Here is a 20,070-nt window from a genome sequence, read left to right as displayed (position 1 = left end):
CTGGGAAGTTGATTGGTGAAAGAGATACAGGCCTGGATGGAGAAAGGGGAATCTGATAGGAGAAGTCAGAAGACCATGGAAGAAAGAAAAGGAGGAGGTGATAGGTAGATAAGGAGATAATGTGAGAGAGGGAAATAGGAATGGGGAATGGTGAAGGGGGCCATTACTGGTAGTTCGAGAACTCGATGTTCATGCCATCAGCTTGGAGGCTACCCAGACAGAACATTAGGCGTTACTCCTCCAACCTGAGTGTGGCCTCATCGCGACAGTAGAGGAGGCCAATGGACTGGCATGTCGGAAAGGGAATGAGAAGTGGAAGTGAAGTGGTGTCCTCTGGAGGATCACGCTTTTTCTGGCAGGGTGCTTGGTGATGCAGTCTCCCAGTCTGCATCGGGTCTCATTGATATACAGGAAGCCACACCGGGAACACTGGATACAGCAGCTGACCTCAACAGACTCACAGGTGAAGTGTCGCCTCACCTGGAAGGACTGTTTGGGACCCTGAATGGTAGTAAGAGAGGAGGTGTAGGGTCAGGTGTAGCACTTGTTCTGCTTACAAGGATAAGTGCCAGGAGGAAGATCGGTGAGGAAGGATGAAAGGACAAGGGAGTCATGTAGGCAGCAATCCTTGCAGAAAGCAGAAAATGGAGGGAAAGATATGCTTAGTGGTGGGATCCCTTTGGAAATGGTGGAAGTTACGGATAATTATGTGTTGGACATGGAGGCTGGTGTGGTGGTAGGTGAAGACAAGAGGATCCTGGGTGGGTGACGAATGGATGGGTCAAGGCAGATGGGCACGAAAAGGAGGAGATACGGTTGAGGGTAGCATTGATGGTGGAGGAAGGGAAGCCCCTTTCATTGAAGAAAGAGGATATTTCCATAGTTCTGGAATGAAAAGCCTCATCCTGAGAGCAGATGTGGTGGACACAGAGGAATTGAGAGAAAGGGATTGTGTATTTACAAGTAACAGGGTGGGAAGAGGTATAGTAGAGGTAGCTGTGAGACTCAGTGGGTTTATAATAGACATCAGTAGATAAGCTGTCTCAGAGATGGAGGGCAGGGTGGAAGTTGGAGGCAAGGTTGATGAAGTCGATGAGTAGGCAATGTAGCGTAGGAAAAATTGGGGAGTGTTGCCAGTGTAGGCTTGGAACGTAGACTGTTCCATGTAGCCGACAAATAGGCAGGCATAGCTGGGACCAATGCTAGTGCCCAGGGCTACACCCTTTGTTTAAAGGAAGTGCAAGGAGCCGAAGGAGAAATTATTAAGAGTGAGGACAAGTTCAGCCAGATGGAGGAGAGTGATGATGAAGGGGAACTGCTTGGGTCTGGTGAGCAGAAAGAAACAGAGCTTTGAGGCCTTCCTGGTGGGGGATGGAGGTGTATAAGGACTGAACATCCATAGTGAAAATAAGGTGATCGGGGCCAGTGAATTTGAAATCATCCCTAATCTGGCCTGTTTGCTTTGACCTATGTAACAAAGGATAAAGTGTGAATAAATTATTCAACTCATTGATGCCATCATTCCAAAAGAAAAGCCACTCTGCTTCCTTAAAAATAGACTGTTTAAATTCCACAGTATTTCTTCTCAACTTCCAATAGCTAACTTCATTCTATTGCTTCTACAGGAATGTTCACCATCATCCCTCCAGCAAGTAATAATTATGATTATCATTTCATGTATCTGAAATGATGTCATCTGGTCATTATCATCTCAAAAGTACCTAAAGTTTTGTCTCCATCATTTAGTCATATTAGAGTCCAATGATGCAGATACTGTATTAAAATAATTTTATATAATAAATTTCACTCACCAGAGCCTGGAGATACAATTTTCTACACATTAGGTTGATACTGAAATCAAATCTTTTTGAACAATCAGCCCTAAAAATCAGGTAGAAAAGTACGGGGAAAAGAAAGAAATGTAAAACAAATTAGGGGTGATTTTGACATTGGATACTGCTGTAAAATAGGCAAAAATCAAAATAGCTTCCTACTTTACCCATGATCAATATCCCTTAAAGTCAAATCAGGGCAAGATCTGATCTGGGTACCTAAATTCAAAGCAATGTTTTACACTTATTATGCCAAGTGTTGTTTCTCAAGCTTTGTAACTATTATTTCAGCGTTCTCATCTTTTTTAAAATCCCCAATTTTTAAAATTTACACTGAAAAATTAGTCCATTCTCTTGTAAAAACCAAATGCATTCTATTGTAGCAAGCAATATAGTAGGCTTTATAAGCTGGAGGACATACTTCCTGTGGCGGTTGGGAGTGGAGGGGGGAGAGGATGGGGAGGGGGGCAGGGTTGGTGTTCAACAAGTGCTTATTGAGAGTATGGTTATTTGGGGAGTTTTGAGGAAGTCAGTTCGCTCCACCAGGTCCTTCATTCATTACTGATGATAGGTGATGGAAATCAGGAAATAGCTTTGAAAATTTGAGGTGTGTGAAAACACTATTTCATTTATTTATTCATAAATTTGTATTGAAGGGGTTGGTTTTATAATTCTTCTATTTCACTTGACTCTCCTGGGTGTGGATTTGCTAGTTACAGAAGAAGCTTTGATGTAAAGAAACTATTACAAGTTCTCCATCCCATTAGGATTGTCATTACTATCCCAAATGGTGAGCAGATTGTGTGTACCTATTGTATTTTTGCTGGCCAGCTGCCCCATGACCCTCCCCTCCATCCTGGGACCAATCAGATTAAAAAAGTCAATTTAGCTTTAGCTTTTTATAATTATGCTCTCACAAAAAAGAGCTTCAGATTTAGAACCTGGAACATTATCCTATAGGAACAGGCTCTTCAGCTCACCAAGTCTGTGCTGACCATAATTTCAATCTAACTAATCACGTCAGCCTGTATGTGGTCTGCATCCCTCTATTCTCAGCCAGTTCATGTGTATGCCTAAAATATTCTTAAACGTTTCTAGTCTATCTGCTTCTGCCAGCTCCCCGGCAGCACATTCCAGACACCTAAACCTCTGCATAAAAATGGTCTTATGGGAGGGTTATGGTGCTGGTGTCGTCGATGGGACTAGGCAAGTAACAGTTTGGCACAGACTAGATGAGCTGCAAGGCCTGTATCCGTGCCAATAAAAAATCTTGCCTAGTAGTTCTTGTTTGAACTCACCCACTCTCGCCTTAAGCCTGTGCCCTGAAGTATTTCACACTTCCACCCTGGGGAAAATAGATACTGATCTAATTTACAATATGTTTCCTTCTGGCATTCTTTGACTTCTTATTACAGTGCTTTTTTTTCTGTTTTACTTCTACTTCATTTGTTTGTCTTCTTTTGCACTTTGCTTTTCTGTCAGTCTTTGACTCTATTGTAACTATTTGCTCTACTGTGAATGCCTGCAAGAAAATTCATCTCAATATAATATATAGTAGCATATACCTACCTTGATAATAAATTTACTTTGAACTTTGAACCTATTGTTTCACTCTTATCCACCCATTTCCTCTACACTTTTAGATCTTATTCATTTAGTCTCCTTTAAGTTATGTTTATCCAATATTCTGCCTGGCTTTCTTATTGGCCCCTCCCCCTCCCCACCACCCACCTTCCCCTGCAACCCCAACTTCTCCTCCCACCGCCTGCACACTTATTGAGAGCTACACATAGGTGATTTGGAGGAATGACTGTGGAATTCAGATTAACTGAGCACCAGCCTTCCTGGTTTCAGCCAAATCTGGATAAATGCTTTTAAAGGCATTTTAAATGTACCTGTGAGGTGCAACTCTTCTCCCTGACCAATTATTTTAGCCTTTGCATCCGAAGTAGACAGGAAATGAAAACAACAGGAACTGGAAACATAAGCTTGGCACTTTTGTTTGCTACTGTTTTCTCAGACTATCTGGTTTTGTTAAGACTAAAATTCCTGACAGGTGCTGTCAAGCTTCTTAGCCAGTTTCACTGCTTCTGCCAGTCACGAGTTGTTGTCATTATAGTCCTACGGTGATGTTAGTTACAGTGTATCTGCTTCTCTGTGAAATTGCCCTCAGGGAGCCGGTCTCTGCTAAATACAGAGGTGAGAATGAGCAGCTTCTGGAAAGTATACATTATGAGCCTTGGGACAAAAGAAATAAAAGAGAGACTTGAAATCATACAGTGCCTTTCACAATCCAAGAGCAGCTCAAAGCACTTTACAGCCAATTAAATACTTTGCAAATGTAGTCACAGTTGTAATATTGGAAATATTGCCAAGTGTAGTGTAGTCACAAAAGTAGCAACAGCTAGGTTTGACCATTTGTATGATACTGGTTGAAATTTAAATATTGGCTAGGACACTGAAGAGGGCTTTTCAGATTTCTTTGAATTAAGCCATGGAATCATTTTTATGTAAGGAAGCAGATAATGCCACCTCAAGGACTGAGAATGCATTGTATTCATTCAGCACTTCAATTGGATGAGTCTTGTGTCAATGGTCTTAAATATGAAGATGGTCCAAATGCTGAACATCCAGAGGACATCTGTCCTCCATAAAGCTACCCTGGTGCATAACATTGCTCTCCGATTGTGCAATCAAAAACAATGGTGGGATATTGAAAAATGTGGCTCATTTTCCTGTATCTTGAAGTGACATATTATGAAGGCAGATATCAATGGTGATGTCTTTCAGATTGACGTTCATCTGACTGAGAAAAGGGGTGTCCCTACAACTTCCTATCTCAAAATGCAATCCCTCGGGCTAGAGATAACTCGAATTAACCCTTTTTCTTTGTGCTGCAGCTTTCTGCAATTTTTTTTTCCATTTAGATAATTATTTGTTTATTAGTCTTCCTTTCAATATGAACAAATTTACTTGTTCCCATCTTATTCTTCGTTTTGCCAAATTTTTGATTGAAAACATGGGGTTTGAAAGACTCAGAGAAAAGAACTGGGAAATTTAGGATGCTGACGAAAGAAAGTAAAAGGATATCCCATACATTGAGGTCAGTGATATGAGGGATATGGGAAGCTGGGGTAAAACAATATCTTCAGGCTTTTAGGATTCATGAGGCAATGTCTCAACTGGGAGCTTAAATGGTGCTATGTTGGAAAATAATATAACAGACATTACAAGTTGATTAATATATCCAAATAAGCCAGTGTAACACAGTAAGCAGTTACAAGTTCCAAGATTCTAGAGGAAAGATCATGACTGACATGAGGGCGTTAACCATTATACAAGAGAAACTGCTGATTGGACTAGCTTAGTGCTCTAATGGGTTAGTGGCAAAACTGAGATGAATAAAAGCAGATTTGTTAGGGTGGGGTTGGTAGGTGGTCCTACATATCCAACCACATCTTAGGATCTTAACCCTTGAGGGAAAATTGTCATATTAAAACCACAAAATTAGAGAACAGTTTTTTTTAGAAAAGCTCTCAGCCAAAATTGATCTGTATTAATGACTGGAATTAGTAATTACAGTCACAAGCTGATTGCAGCTGTGCTCCAGGGTCTGGTCTCACTACCAGGCAACCCTCTGTACAAGACATGATAGCACCCATACCACAATCACTACTCGGTAAATGCTGCCTTTCTAACTAGGGCTTATTGCTGAAATTATATTGACATTCCCACCTTTCTATAATAGAAAGTATATGATAGTTCTGATATGTTGAGCTTGTTTTAATCAGCCTCAGATCACCAAGCTCTCCGTGTCCAAATATTTGCCCACAAGCAAGCGTATACACTCTTCTTATAATGGGAAATAAGATACAAGACTACGTACAAAATAAGAAGTTAGGATGTCATTTAGATATGCAGACACGACACAGTAATTAACTGTTGACACTTGTGAATAAGCTAGCTCAAATTAATCTTGACACATTTGCAGACGAGTGATATCTTACAGTGAACACTTTGTAATTATATTTGAAAATGAAAATTAAATGACACTTAAAACTAGGTTGTCATGCTCAATGAAGCAGGAATGTAGTTAGATGGATGGGCGCAATAAAAACAATTTGTTTCTCCCTTGTTGGCAGCCTATTTGAAACAGCAAAAAAAGTTGTGTTTTGATTTATTTTGTTAATTTTGTTTTATTAAAAAAATCTTTTTCCTCTTATTCAGATTGCGAGACAACAGCAGCAACTAATGCAGCAGCAACACAAAATCAATCTTCTTCAACAGCAAATCCAGGTCAGTTGCTATCTCCTGAAGGGAGGGCTTGGGTTGTATTCACATTGCCCTTCCATGGAGGTTTCCTGCCCTTGGTGTACCTTTCCCAAAACACTTAAAATATTGTCAATAATGTGCATTTTCGCCGCACTCGCTCTGGATCGAAAGATATCTCAAATCAGGCCATAAGAAAGTAGAGGGGTTTGGAAAGATTTGTAGAATTTCAAAATGAGTGTCAAGACAAAGTGGTCCCAAGAGGAGAACCCTGTATAGTGACTAAAGGAATGTCTGGTGATAGTGAAACAGGTAAAGTAATGAACAAGCAGTAATGTGATGCCAGAGAAGTTGTTAGATACTGAGATATCTGTGCTGGAAGGTGATTCTTATTGGTGAATAAAGTGTGACCATGGAGGAACATCCTGGAGTACTGGAATTTTGAGTCCGAATCAAACACACTGAATCAAACCAACCTAATCCTGTAGGGCTCAAAACCTGTGAAATACATCTTTCAGGTGCTATAATTTAATTGCAATTGGATACTTGCCTTCTTAAAACTGCATACATTTGTTATTAAAATGAATTTTTAAATTGTTAATTGTAGTTAGATTCATTATACTGAGAATGGAAGGTTACCTGGTTTTGCTATATCTATCACAGAGAATAGCAGTGGGCTTGACAACGCTTTTTCTGTGATTACATAACTTGCTGGCATTCATTATCTTGGATTCATCATGACTGGCAAGGTGCAAAGGCTTGATAAAGTATGGAGAAAATAAAACTATAAACCAGAAGGAATATTTCTGGTGGCAATATTTGGTCTTCCTCTTAGCTCTAGTGTTCATTGAGATTTAACTGTTTGTAGATCTTTTATGTCTTGTTAGGTGTTTTGTAATGGTTGTCCATGAGACTGAATAAGTCTAAAAATACTAAATGACATACTGTGCACACCTTTAAATCCAACCATTTACCCTATTTTGTTGCATGCTGACTTTTGAGCAGTATTCTGTAGCAACCAGATATCACAAATATATTCATCAATATCTCTTTCCTACACATGGCAGTGGAGAGGTAAGCCACTGGAATGTGGAATCGCATGGGTGAATGAGTCCAGTTACAAATGGGGATTCTGGGGACTAGAAACGGTCTTACAAAGGGATAGTCCAGCAAAGAAGGATGTATAGAATGTATGTTGGTCAATGTTCTAGTGAAATCCAAGTTAAAAGTGGAAAAGTGGAAATCCAAGATAAAGAATTGTGAAGTTCTGATCAAATATCTAACTGCGCTTGTGTGAGGGGATTCAACAGCAAATTTAGTTTGAGCAGATATGTTGCAACATGATAAACTTTTTCATTGCTTGCATCATCTTATATTGTATGAGGAGGCTCATATGATATATAGAAAATTAAGGTGTGCTGCTGTATCTTTGTTTGCTTTGCTTATCAGGTCAGCTGCGCATGCGCCGTTCAAATGACACGTTTTATTTTAAAACAAATTCTGCTCAGGTCCATTTTAACAAATGAAAAAAATCCAAATTTTCTGCAAATTACAACACTAATTATTTGTTCATTTTTTTGCATTACTGTTCAGGAAAGTGTGAGGCACTTTTCACACATATTGAATCTCTGGGGAGTTAGCAAACTAACACCTGTAAAACACATTTCTTAACAAATTCTTTGTATATTTCAGTTCACGGTGAGTTACTCCAGTCTTGTTAAATAAAAGGACAGATGATGTGTAATATGATTATGTTTTTCATTTTAATTAGAACATGTAAAACGTTGATCAGACTCTTCCCTTAACATGGTTTCGATTTGAAATTAATGTTGGAAGCAAGAATTGTCTGACTTGCGACTTTCTAAAAACTGCTTCTAAATGGTATTTGCTGTTCTTCGCTCAAAATAGTCAACTGGCACAGGAATATTGCAAGGTTGAGTCTTACTCTACTCCTAACTAGTTGATCTCTGCTTTGAATGGCAGAGTTGTTAAATTTCTTCAGAACAATGCCTGATGTTCCTGACCATCATCCAGTAAATATGTTTACAAGCAAGGCCAGCTTTGTTATTGTGGTCTTGCTAGCTGAATCAACCGTTCCCTCTCAAACACGAATCATTTATGAAGAATAGCCATTTAGCTAAGTACTAGATGGATTAGAATAAAAACTCTTTTATGTAGTTTTATATTCCAGTATCATTCAGTACTGACAGGAGAGGAGACAAGGGGAGATAACACCTCTCATAGATCTCTGATTGTGAACTTCATTGAAACTCACATACACTGATTTGCAATATTTACTGGCTCATGAGCTTTCAAGTTGTCTATGTGTTTCCTTTTACTTGTCACTGCTTTTTATATTCTGTTAATTATTTTGGTCATGGATTTGCTAAACTGACACCTGAAGTACTAAAAAAAGATCGTAAGAAATTGCAAAGAAGAAAAGACCACTCAGCCCATCAGTGTATTAAGTGGCACTTAAAGTCTATGCTAATCCCATTATGGATTTTAATGTCATGGGAGAAATTTCTATGTAAGTATTTACTGATCTCCAAGGGCTATCAAGCAAATCAATATTCATTCATTTGTTCACACAATTCCCCTGTCTCACTGTAGGCAAGGCAGAAATGTCAAATGCCAGCTATGGTGATCTAACCCTTGGCTTATTTTGCATCTGTGTTGTAAAGAAAAATATCATTTGGAATTTCGCTGGGTTGCTTTCCTGTAGAAAGAGACTGCTTTGCAAATGATCCAAAATAATCAATGCCATGAGGAGGAAAAAGAGGGGAAAATAATTACCCTACTCAAGCCTATTTTAATCATAACCCAGATACCTAGCAACCAATGTTCCCCCTAATTGGTGATGACCAGTGTGCACAAAAATCTTGTGCTGTGCAATTTATTAGTGACAGCAACATGTGCACACTGAATAATTTCTTCAATGAAAACATTATTAATAAGCTAGTTCTAAAAGCTGTGACAAATCATCACAAACTCCACATTGTCAACACTGTCCACATCAGAAACTAGAAAAAGAAATAATTGTGTACGATCGTGAAATATACTTAGCATGCCAACGAGGTAGAGGGTGACAACCTATTGTGCACAGTTTAAACTCCTTTGTGCACGAGAAGCAAAACGTGTGTGCACACACACACACACACACACACACACACACCTTAGAGTGAACATTGCTAACTGCTTCAGTTTCAACAACATGATCGGGAATAAGATTTGAGAAAGTGGCAGAATGTTGACTTCAGCTGTTTTGAAGCTAAATGGTCAAAAGAAACCTGTAAAGGAAATAGAATTATCAGAGGTTAGTAGTAATGCATTCAGGATGAGCAGGTATAGCAAGAAAGTGAACAGACAGAGACAAAAACACTGATGTTTTAAACATTTACTGTGCTCTGAAAATGAAATGCGTTGTTAAAGGTTGTGAGGCAATCAATTGGGAAAACTCAGACTGAAGTCAGCAAACAGACATCTTAAATGGTGTAATTGAATATCCACAAATAAAAATCACTTGCATTTATATATCATAGTTTTTGACCTCAGGATGTCCCATTTAGCTTGAAGGACTTTGCAAAGTCTAAGATTATATTGTAGGAAACATAGTGAGTAAAATCACACAGTAAGCTTCCACATACGGCAATGTAATAGCAGACAGATAATCTTTTCTTGATGATGAGCTGAGAAATAAATATTAACCAGCCCAAGAAAAACAACCTGGGGAAATTCAATTTAGAAACACAAGGATAGCTATTTGAAGTTCTCAGTGAAAAGTAGTGGCAGAATCCTAGGAGCAAGTGATGAGCTCAGTTGAGATGAATATTAAAAAAAAATGTATGCATGCAGTGGAAGTTGAGATCAAAAATTAATGGAATAATGCCTGTTCCATATTTACATGTTCTACTTTCAAAGGTTCTGAAATAACACTTCCCTAATGTGGTGGTGGCAAAGTAAGTTAGTTAGTTAGGCTTTGATTTCTATAGAAACTAATCTGACAAACAGGAATCTGGTTACACCTCTCTGCAGTGTCCCTGCTTTATCTTACTGTGCTTTGCTGTCTGCACAGAATCTGTTTGTTATACACTATCTTATTGCCTCAGTAATCACTCCCTAGTCAATCGAAGTTCAGTACAGAAATGAGTTATAGCAAGTGGGATGACATAACTGTGGAGAGTAAGATAGAGAATGGTTCTGGATCGTAGGAAGCCGCATTAAATCTTACTGTTATGGGCTTAACATACACAGTCATATCACAGAGCTGTGTTTGTGTACTATTTTTGGCCAGGAAATGGCAACCTAAGAGTAATTATAATTATTCTCATTGACTCTGGAGACCATTGCTTTTTTTTGTTATTTATCTGGTAGTTGATCCCCTCCCCATGAGCACAGTTTAGAAAGGTACATGTTGAAAATCAACTCAGCTAAGGAAATGGACACAGAGTAACTCAGTAGGTCAGGCAGCATCCATGGAAATGATGCTTCAGGACTGGAGGGGAAGGAGGGAAGAAGCCAGAATAAAAAGGTGGGGGGAGGGAAAATGGGATAGCCAGAAGGTGGGTTGGAAAGGGAAAGGGCTGGAGATGAAGGAATCTGAAAGGAGAGGAGAGTAGACCATAGGAGAAACAGAAGGAGGAGGGGACCCAATAGGAGGTGATAGGCAGAGGAGAAGAGGTAGGAGACCAGAGTGGGGAATAGAAGAAGAGGGAAGGGAGAAGGAATTTTTTAACTGGTAAGATAAATAGATATTTATGCCAAAAGGTTGGAGGCTACCCAGACAGAACATAAGGTGTTGCTCCTCCACCCTGAGGGTGGCTTCATCTCAGCGCAAGATGAGGCAATGGACCAATGTGTCAGAATGGGAATGGAAATCAGAATTAAAATGTTTGGCCATCAGGAATTTCTGCTTTTGGTGGATGGAGTGGAGGTGGTCGACGAAGCGGTCCTCCAATTTACGACAGGTCTCACCAGTGTAAAGGAGCACCTGACACAATGGACGACCCCAGCAGATTCACAGGCGAAGTGTTGCCTCTCCTGGAAAGACTACTTGGGGCCCGGAATAGAGTTGAGGGAGGAGGTGAACGGGCAGGTGTAGCATTTTGCCGCTTGCAGGGTTAAGTGTCGGGTGGGAGATTAGTGGGGAGGGACAAATGGACAAGAGAATGACAAAGAGCAATCCCTGTGGAAAACAGAGGGGTGGGGGAGATAAAGATGTGTTTGGTGGTATGATCCCTTTGGAGATGGCAGACATTGTGGAGAATAATGTGTCGGAGGCTCACGATAAGGACAAGAGGAACTCTATCACTGTTAATGTAGCCAGAACATGGATTGACCAGAGTTGTTCAGGAATTGGAGGAGCTGCAGGTGAGGGCAGCATCAATGGTGGAGGAAGGGAAACTTCATTCTTTGAAGAAGGAGATTATCTCTGATGTCCACTCATCCAGGGAATGGAGTGGAGATATGTGTCTACCAAAGAAGGTGCAAGGTGCTCCTTCCCTCTGCTAGCGTTGAGGTCACCCTTGGACAAAGTGTAGCACTCCTGCTTGTACACCTTCCCTCCCCCCCTTTCCCCCAAATCAGGGGTTACAGTGATTGGGAACCAGGTGGTGGATGGTTGTATAAGCAGCTGGTGCATATCACAAGTCCTGGTTATGTGACAACTAATGCTAGCTGGACAATCTCTGAAGAGTATTGATAATGGCTGGGGTCAACTGTCTTGTAAAGACACTGCCCAGAAGAAGGCAATGGTAAACTATTCTTGCAGAAAAATTTGGCAAGGATAAAAATGGTTCCCGAAAGACCATAATCGCCAATGCCATACGACATGGCCCATAACAAACAAATGAACATCCTGGGAGCAGCTGTAGCAGAGCCAAAGGAACTGAGTAAAGAGAATGGCTTTTTTTTACAGGAGACACGGTGGGAGGAGGTATGGTCAAGATGGCTGTGGGAATTGGTAGGTTTATAAAAGATGTAAGTTGATGCTTTGTTTCCAGTGATGGAGACAGAGAGATCAAGAAAGGGGAGGGAGGTGCCTAAAATGGACTAAGTGAGTTTAAGGGCAGGGTGAAAGTTTCAGGCAGAGTTGATGAGATCAAAATGAGTGCATGAAGCAGCACCAATGTAGTCATCAATGTAGTGGAGGAAGAGTTGGGGAGGATTACCGATGAAGGCTTGGAACATGGACTGTTCTACGTAGCCAGCAAAAAGGCAGGCATTCATGGAGCCCTTGCAGGTTCCCATGGCTACCCTCTGTGTCTGGAGAAAGTGGGGGAAGCCGAAAGAAAAAACGTTGAGGGTGAGGATCAGTTCTGCCAGATGGAGGAGGGTTGTGATGGAGGGGAACTGCTTGCTTCCTTTATTAAGGAAAAAGCAGAGAATTTTGAGGCCTTCTTAATGGACGATAGAAGTGTATAGGGACGAGACATCCATGGTGAAAATGAGGTGATCAGGCAGAGGTAATTGAAAGTGAATGAGAAGATCAAGAGCATGAGAAGTGTTGCAGACATAGGTGGGAAGGGACTGAACCATGAGACCATAAGATATAGGAGCAGAATTAGGCCATGTGGCCCATCGAGTCTGCTCCGCCATTCAGCCATGGCTGATCCTTTTTTTCTCCTCCTCAACCCCATTTGCCGGCCTTCTCCCTGTAATCTTTGATGCCATATGCAATCAAGAACCTATCAATCTCTGCCTTAAATACACCCAGTGACTTGGCCTCCACAACTGCATGTGGCAACAAATCCCAAAAATTCACCACCCTCCGGGTAAAGAAATTTCTCTGCATCTCTGTTTTGAATGGGTGCCCCTCTATCCTGAGGCTGTGCCTTCTTGTCCTAGACTCTCCCACCATGGAAAACATCCTTTCCACATCTAGTCTGTCTAGGCCTTTCAACAATCAAAAGGTTTCAACGAGAACCCCCTTATCCTTCTAGAATCCAGTGAGTACAGACCCAGAGCCATCAAATGTTCTTCATATGATAACCCTTTCATTCCTGGAATTATCCTTGTAAACCTCCTCTGGACCCTCTCCAATACCAGGACATCTCTTCTAAGATGAGTGGCTCAAAACTGTACACAATACTCAAGGTGAGGACTCATCAGTACTTTATAAAGCCTCAGCATCACATCCCTGCTCTTGTGTTCTAGATCTCTTGAAATAAATGCTAAAATGGCATTTTCCTTCCTCACCACCAACTCAACCTGCAAGTTAACCTTCAGAGTGTTCTGCACAAGAACTCCCAAGTCCCTTTGCATCTCAGATTTTTGAATTTTTTCGGCATTTAGAAAATAGTCCACACATTTATTTCTACTACCAAAGTGCATGACCATGAATTTCCCAACATTATACTATATCTGCCACTTTCTTGCCCATTCTCCTAATCTGTCTAAGTCCTCCTGCATCCTAACTGTTTCCTCAACACTACAAGCCCTTCCACCATTCTTTGTATCATAATCGAGTCAAGGGATGAGGACACAAGTTCAGTGGGGCAGGAGCAGGCAAAGACAGTGGACCAACCCAGAGAGTGGAGTTTGAGGATCTTCAGTAGAAGATAGATGGGAGCAGCGCTGGATAAGGGAACTATGAGTTTGGTGGCAATGGGTGGGAGTTCTCTAGAGCTGATGAGGCCAGTGATGGAGTCTGTTTTCTGGCGGTACAGAGTGGGGTCCTCTTCAAGGGTTAGGGAAGAGGAGGTTACTGAGAGTCACTGCCTGGCCTCAGTCTGCCACATGACAACAGCACCTCCTTCCTCTAAGAGTTTGATGGTAAGGTTGAGATTGGTGCGGGGGGGGCAGTACATTCAGAGGAGGTAAGGTTCAAGAAGGAGGGAGGAGTGCTGAAGTCAAGCTGGGTGATGTTGTATTGGCAATTAAGAGAGAAAAAGGATCCAGGGCAGGCAGAGAACCAGCTCAGGGTGTCCAAGAAGATGAGGAGGAATGGAGACGAGAGAAGGAATCGTTGATGAGCTGGGGAGTTCTTGCTGGAGAAGTGGGCTCAGAGACAGAGGCAATGGAAGCAGAGCTTAGCATTGTGGCAGACGCAGATTTCACTGAGGTGCAGGCAAAGGGGCCAAAGGTAAGGCACTTGCTGAGGACAAAACTTTCTGCATCCGAGAGGGAAAAGTCGGTGGGAATGGTGATAACATGGCAGGGATTAGAGCTGTGAATAGCGGTGAGGAGGAGGGTTGGAGGCATCAGAGGAGAGAGGAGGTTTGGAGTGTTCAGGGAAGGTGAGGTGGGTGGAAGATGGAGGCTCAGAGGACCCAAGAGGTGATGATGGAACGTGAAAGACCCCGTGGTTGGAGAGTAGTAGTGGGGGAAGGGGAGCCCAGGAGCACAGCATCATTTCAGGAAACCTGACACTTCAATTGGCACAGTACATGAGTCTGATATGCAACACACATCAAAGTTGCTGGTGAACGCAGCAGGCCAGGCAGCATCTCTAGGAAGAGATACAGTTGATGTTTCGGGCCGAGACCCTTCGTCAGGACTAACTGAAGGAAGAGCTAGTAAGAGATTTGAAAGTGGGAGGGGGAGGGGGAGATCCAAAATGATAGGAGAAGACAGGAGGGGGAGGGATGGAGCCAAGAGTTGGACAGGTGACTGGCAAAAGGGATATGAGAGGATCATGGGACAGGTGGCCCAGGGAGAAGGAAAAGGGGGAGGGAGGAAAACCCCAGAGGATGGGCAAGGGGTATAGTCAGAGGGACAGAGGGAGTAAAAGGAGAGAGAGAGAGAGAAAGAATATGTGTATATAAATAAATAACAGATGGGGTACGAGGGGGAGGTGGGGCATTAGCGGAAGTTAGAGAAATCAATGTTCATGCCATCAGGTTGGAGGCTACCCAGACTGAACATAAGGTGTTGTTCCTCTAACCTGAGTGTGGCTTCATCTTTACAGTAGAGGAGGCCGTGGATAGACATATCAGAATGGGAATGGGATGTGGAATTAAAATGTGTGGCCACTGGGAGATCCTGCTTTCTCTGGCGGACAGAGCGTAGGTGTTCAGCAAAACGATCTCCCAGTCTGCGTCGGGTCTCGCCAATATATAGAAGGCCACATCGGGAGCACCGGCCGCAGTATATCACCCCAGCTGACTCACAGGTGAAGTGTTGCCTCACCTGGAAGGACTCTCCCTGGGCCTCCTGTCCCATGATGCTCTCATATCCCTTTTGCCAATCACCTGTCCAGCTCTTGGCTCCATCCCTCCCTCTCCTGTCTTCTTCTATCATTTTGAATCTCCCCCTCCCCCTCTCACTTTCAAATCTCTTACTAGCCCTTCCTTCAGTTAGTCCCGACGAAGGGTCTCGGACCGAAGCGTCGACTGTACCTCTTCATAGAGACGCTGCCTGGCCTGCTGTGTTCACCAGCAACTTTGATGTGTGTTGCTTGAATTTCCAGCATCTGCAGAATTCCTCGTGTTTGAGTCTGATATGTCCTTGAAAGAAGGCAGCTGTAAACAGAACAAATAGGTTTGACCTATTCATTACACGCCATTGTTGGGGTAAACCACACCAACTTCATTTCTGTAAATTATAAAACAACAATTCTTATTTCACTAGATATTTCTTGCCTCTCTCCTGCATTCATTAAGGAGATTTAAAACAGGTCCAGTATTTAACTTTTATTTTTAACACGCTATCCCTAATTAACCAAAAGGGCAGCTAATTGAATGGAAGCTGGCTCTCTTCCTTTGAAGTGCCGTGTGATATTTGCAGCTGTCACACTGTGCTCTCTGCGTCTGTAACTCAGCCTCTGTAAAATGATTTTCAGAATGTTTCACTTTGAACACACTCTAGATCAGATAAGTATGCCTTTAGGACATATTGTAAATGTTTTTTTTTGCTGTTCTGATTGGGGGAATGTGTTTATTTGGCTACCTGTGCATCTAGGTGAGTTCAGAATGATCTCAATGAATTCAGAAAAGTACCAATATATAACTGACACTCCTGTGCAGTGCTGAGGAATGCTGCACTGTCAAAGATGCTGAGTTTCAAATAAGATACTGAAATGGCAACCTACCCTCAGAGAAGTGTCCTCATTCTTCAGGCTAATACTGATTACAATATTAATGGGAAAAAAAACAGCTTTTCTGAGAGTCTCTATCATTATTGTAATTGACATAGATCCTTCAAAGAACACTCTCATCAGGATTTTATGAGAAATTATTTATTAAACAAATAAGGAAAAGATTTCCATCTACAGTGATGGAGCTAGTGGAAATGAGGTGCCAGTTGCTGTTAGAAATAAGAGAAAAATTAATTAAATCAAAAAGGAAAATCTTCACTCATGAGTGGATTAAAAACTGGAAGTATATAAAAAGTGAATAAAGTAATTGGAAAGAGAAGGTGTTCAAAAAAGAAGAGGAGTTGCCACTAGGGAGGCACAAGAGACTACTGACACAGGAATCTGAAGTAACAAAGAACCTGCTGGAAGAACTCAGCGGGGTTTCAACCCAAAACTGTATCATGTTTTTGACCCAAAGTGTCCACAAACCCTTTCCTCCTACAGTTGCTGCATGACTTGCTGAGTTCCCCCAGAAAATATTTTATTGTATGAGCTGCCACAACTTTGAGAAGGAAGATCTGAATAATCATCTCATGCTGCTGATAACTCTCTGTGATAATCAAGTTCTTCTTGGATCGTTCGCTGACAAGGGCACAAACTGGAGTGTCATTAATGCATATGTATCAATCAGCAAGGTTACTATCCCTGATAACAAATATGAGTAACTCATATTTTATATTACATGACATTAATCGCTTATAGATATTATGTCAAACTGACTTATAGGTACTGACTTACTGGTTGCTAAAAGATGGATCAGGCAGACATGATTATCAAGGTGCATTAAAATATATAATTATTGCCCACCTGCCCAAACTTGAACAAATAGCATTATTCATTAAGACAATTTTACATATGAAATATAGTTTTGTTTGGAATAATCTATGGTGCTCATAATCATCTGTGATGAAGAATAACCCAGGTAATGTGTTCAGGGAGTTTCGTCCCAGAAAATTAGTACTGGTGATGTTGTCCGACAAGAATTGAACGTATATAAATAATATTCCTTTTCTCAGAGTTTTAATTTGTACTAACTCATTTATTTTAAATAGCATACCATAGAAGTCCATGCAAAAACGTAAAACAATCATTGCTACGATTAATTTCTGGAATAGCAGTTTGCTCTCCAAACTATACTGCCCAGGCTTGCGTAGCTGGGGAGCTAGGATTTAACATCCATGGTCAACCTTGACCGATGGAGACACCAAGATTTCTGGAATCTTTTCTTGCATGGTAATATACCGTTTGTATTTGTTGTACATCTAGAAGTTGACTTGATCATTTTAAATAAAGCATTAACATTCATTGCTATTGAAGAACCTAGAGCATCCTCAAGAGAATCCCTGATGTCAGTATGACTCTCAAATACTAACAAAAGAAAGAGCATGTTATCTTTGTCGCATTCGTTACAGCTTTGAGATTACACAAAACACTTTTGCAATTAATGGATTTTTTTGAATTGCATTCATTGTTATACAGGCAAATGCAAGAGTCATTTATTTAAAGAAAGCTATGTTGATCAGGATACTGAGAAAACTAACTGTTTCTTTTTAAGCAAGTGCCACGGGAAGCTTTGTACTGGCTTGCCCAGGTTCAGCACCTCATTCCATGATACAACACTTCTTCAGCGCAGCGCTGAAGATGCCAAGACACGAACTGAAAGCTGTTTGTTTGTGGAGCATGCTATCAATTAAGCCAAGCTGACACTTAAGTACAACACAAACAAAATGCTGGAGGAACTCAGCACGTCAGGCAGCATCTATGGAGAGGAATAAACAGTCAATGTTTCGGGCCAAGACGCTTCATCAAGACTGAAAAGGAAGGCTGCCAAAGCCAGATTAAGAATGTTGGGGGAGAAGGAGTAAAAGCTAGCAGGTGATAGGTGAGGCCAGATGAGACCGAAGGTGGGTGAGTAGGGGAAAGTGAGTGAAGTACAAAGCTCGGAAATGACAGAAAAGGTAAAGGCTGATGAAGGAGGAATCTGATAGAGGAGGAAAGTGAATCGTAGAATAAATGGAAGAAGGAGGGACACTAGAGGGAGTTAGCAGGCAGGTGAGGAGAAAGGAAGGGGTGAGAGGGTGACCCTTGTGGGGGAAGGGGAGTATGAGGTAGTAAAGAGAGAAGGGGGAAGGTGGGGTAAAGCCAAAGCTTAAACTTTTTTTTGATGTGCAGTGATTTTGAAGAAAAACTGGAAAAACCTTTGAAGAAATTTATCTGAGAGAGATCAGGCAACCTCAGTGGAAACTGTATGCTGGTAGTACACAATGTACCAAGATGAAATTTCATCAGTAGTTTCCTTTCCATGAATTTTCAAAATTCTTTGGCCAAGCAGGTCCTTGAAATTCCAGTTTATTTAAATTAATATTCAAAATTGTGACCATGAGGAGATAGATCAGATTTATTTAATTGGTATGATGGCTTAGGGATGATAGTGGAAATATCGGTTCTGTTTTAAATCTGCAGCTCTGAGCTTTTTCCCTATTGTAGTGATTCCTTCTGGAATCAACTTTCCAAATAGTCAGTGCTAAGCTGATGAGTTAATAGAGTCACTCATTAGTTTCTGATTTCGGAAAATCGTACAGTGCAAGGAGCTGCTAGAGACAGAGGAAAATGTGTGTTCTCCGAATTAATTTGAAACCATTAGAACCTTTGAGCAAATAAAGTGAAATTCTTTGAGAAGGTTGGAAGGTGTTTTTAAGACCACTGTGTTAATTTAATTTTTATTGGCTTGGAAGTACAGCTTGCATAGAATGAAGACAGAGTCTCTCTGTATTTAATAAGCAGCCATATGGCAATGGTGTGTTTCATTATAAGATAATGTGTCACTAGTTTGAGTGTAACCAGTAGGGTGGAGTTAAGGCTCACTTAATCACTTCTACCATACCCCATTATGGTTTTCTATGCTACACTTCAGTTTGGTTAGAAGCATTTCAAAGTTTAGTGTGTACCATTCATTCCTGGGTGGGTCTATAAATTTTGAGGGTCATCTCATGTGGGGCCGCTCTGATATATTTTTAAGGCAAGTAAATTTGAAATTATTGATTAAATGTTGTTTAAACATTGACAAATTCTGTGAATAAAAATTTAAAACTGCAAACACTAGAAGCCTCAAACAAAATTAGGAAGAGTCGAAAGTACACAGTTTTCATTGAAAGAAAAGTCATATTTCTCATTTACAATTGTAGAGAGGGATAGATTCGTAGATGAATGGCATGATGAAAGTTTTTAAAAAGTTATAAGATTTAGATGTTGCTGTTGATAATATTAGCAGATGATTTCCAATTCGTTGTATCAGGTCACTTATCAACTTGTTTATTAGGAGCATTAACTTTTTAAATACAAATAAGTTTCACATCAAAAAGATACTTGTTGAGGTTAGTACTCCTCAGCTCTTTTTCTCCAGTCCTGCCGAAGAGTTTCGACCCAAAACGTCAACTGTACTCTTTTCCTAGATGCTGCCTGGCCTGCTGAGCTCCTCCAGCATTTTGTGTGTGTTGTCAATTCCGTATCCATTGTACATCAATATTCACACTGAAGTCGCTGCTTACCTACTCCTCAAGGCCTGTTTAATTTTACTTTTTGTTAATGTGATATCACGGCACTTTTTGGTCGTGGGCAAATAATGTTTCTGCAGCATTCAGAAAATCATATCACTCCTTCAGATGTTTTGTTCTAATTATAGTCCAGTAAATCTTAGAATAGCAAGTGCTAGCAACATGAGGAGCAGTCTAGATAACAACTACAAGATCATAAAACCGCCTTGTGGTAGCGTTGACCAAATGTGCATGAATGGCATTTCATGAAGCAATAATTCTGCAGGAAGAGGTCAGAGGGCTCAGTCTAATTGAGAATAATGTAATTGTTGGTCTTTTATGAACAATGGCCTTTAGATAT

General features: G+C 40.9%; 1 protein-coding gene across 25 annotated transcripts in view; it reads left to right on the top strand.

Annotated features, from left to right (window-relative positions):
* sox6 (SRY-box transcription factor 6) overlaps positions 1-20,070 on the top strand; it is a 630,558-nt gene that overhangs the window by 428,354 nt on the left and 182,134 nt on the right. For all 25 annotated transcript variants that reach the window (XM_063061910.1, XM_063061919.1, XM_063061914.1 and 22 more), the window contains one exon: positions 6,060-6,128. In XM_063061910.1, coding sequence (XP_062917980.1) covers positions 6,060-6,128 — 69 coding nt within the window. The remainder of the gene's footprint in view (positions 1-6,059; positions 6,129-20,070) is intronic.

Source organism: Mobula hypostoma, chromosome 11, assembly GCF_963921235.1.
Source record: "Mobula hypostoma chromosome 11, sMobHyp1.1, whole genome shotgun sequence".
Lineage (NCBI taxonomy): Eukaryota > Metazoa > Chordata > Chondrichthyes > Myliobatiformes > Myliobatidae > Mobula > Mobula hypostoma.
This window is presented reverse-complemented; position numbering and strand designations above follow the sequence as displayed.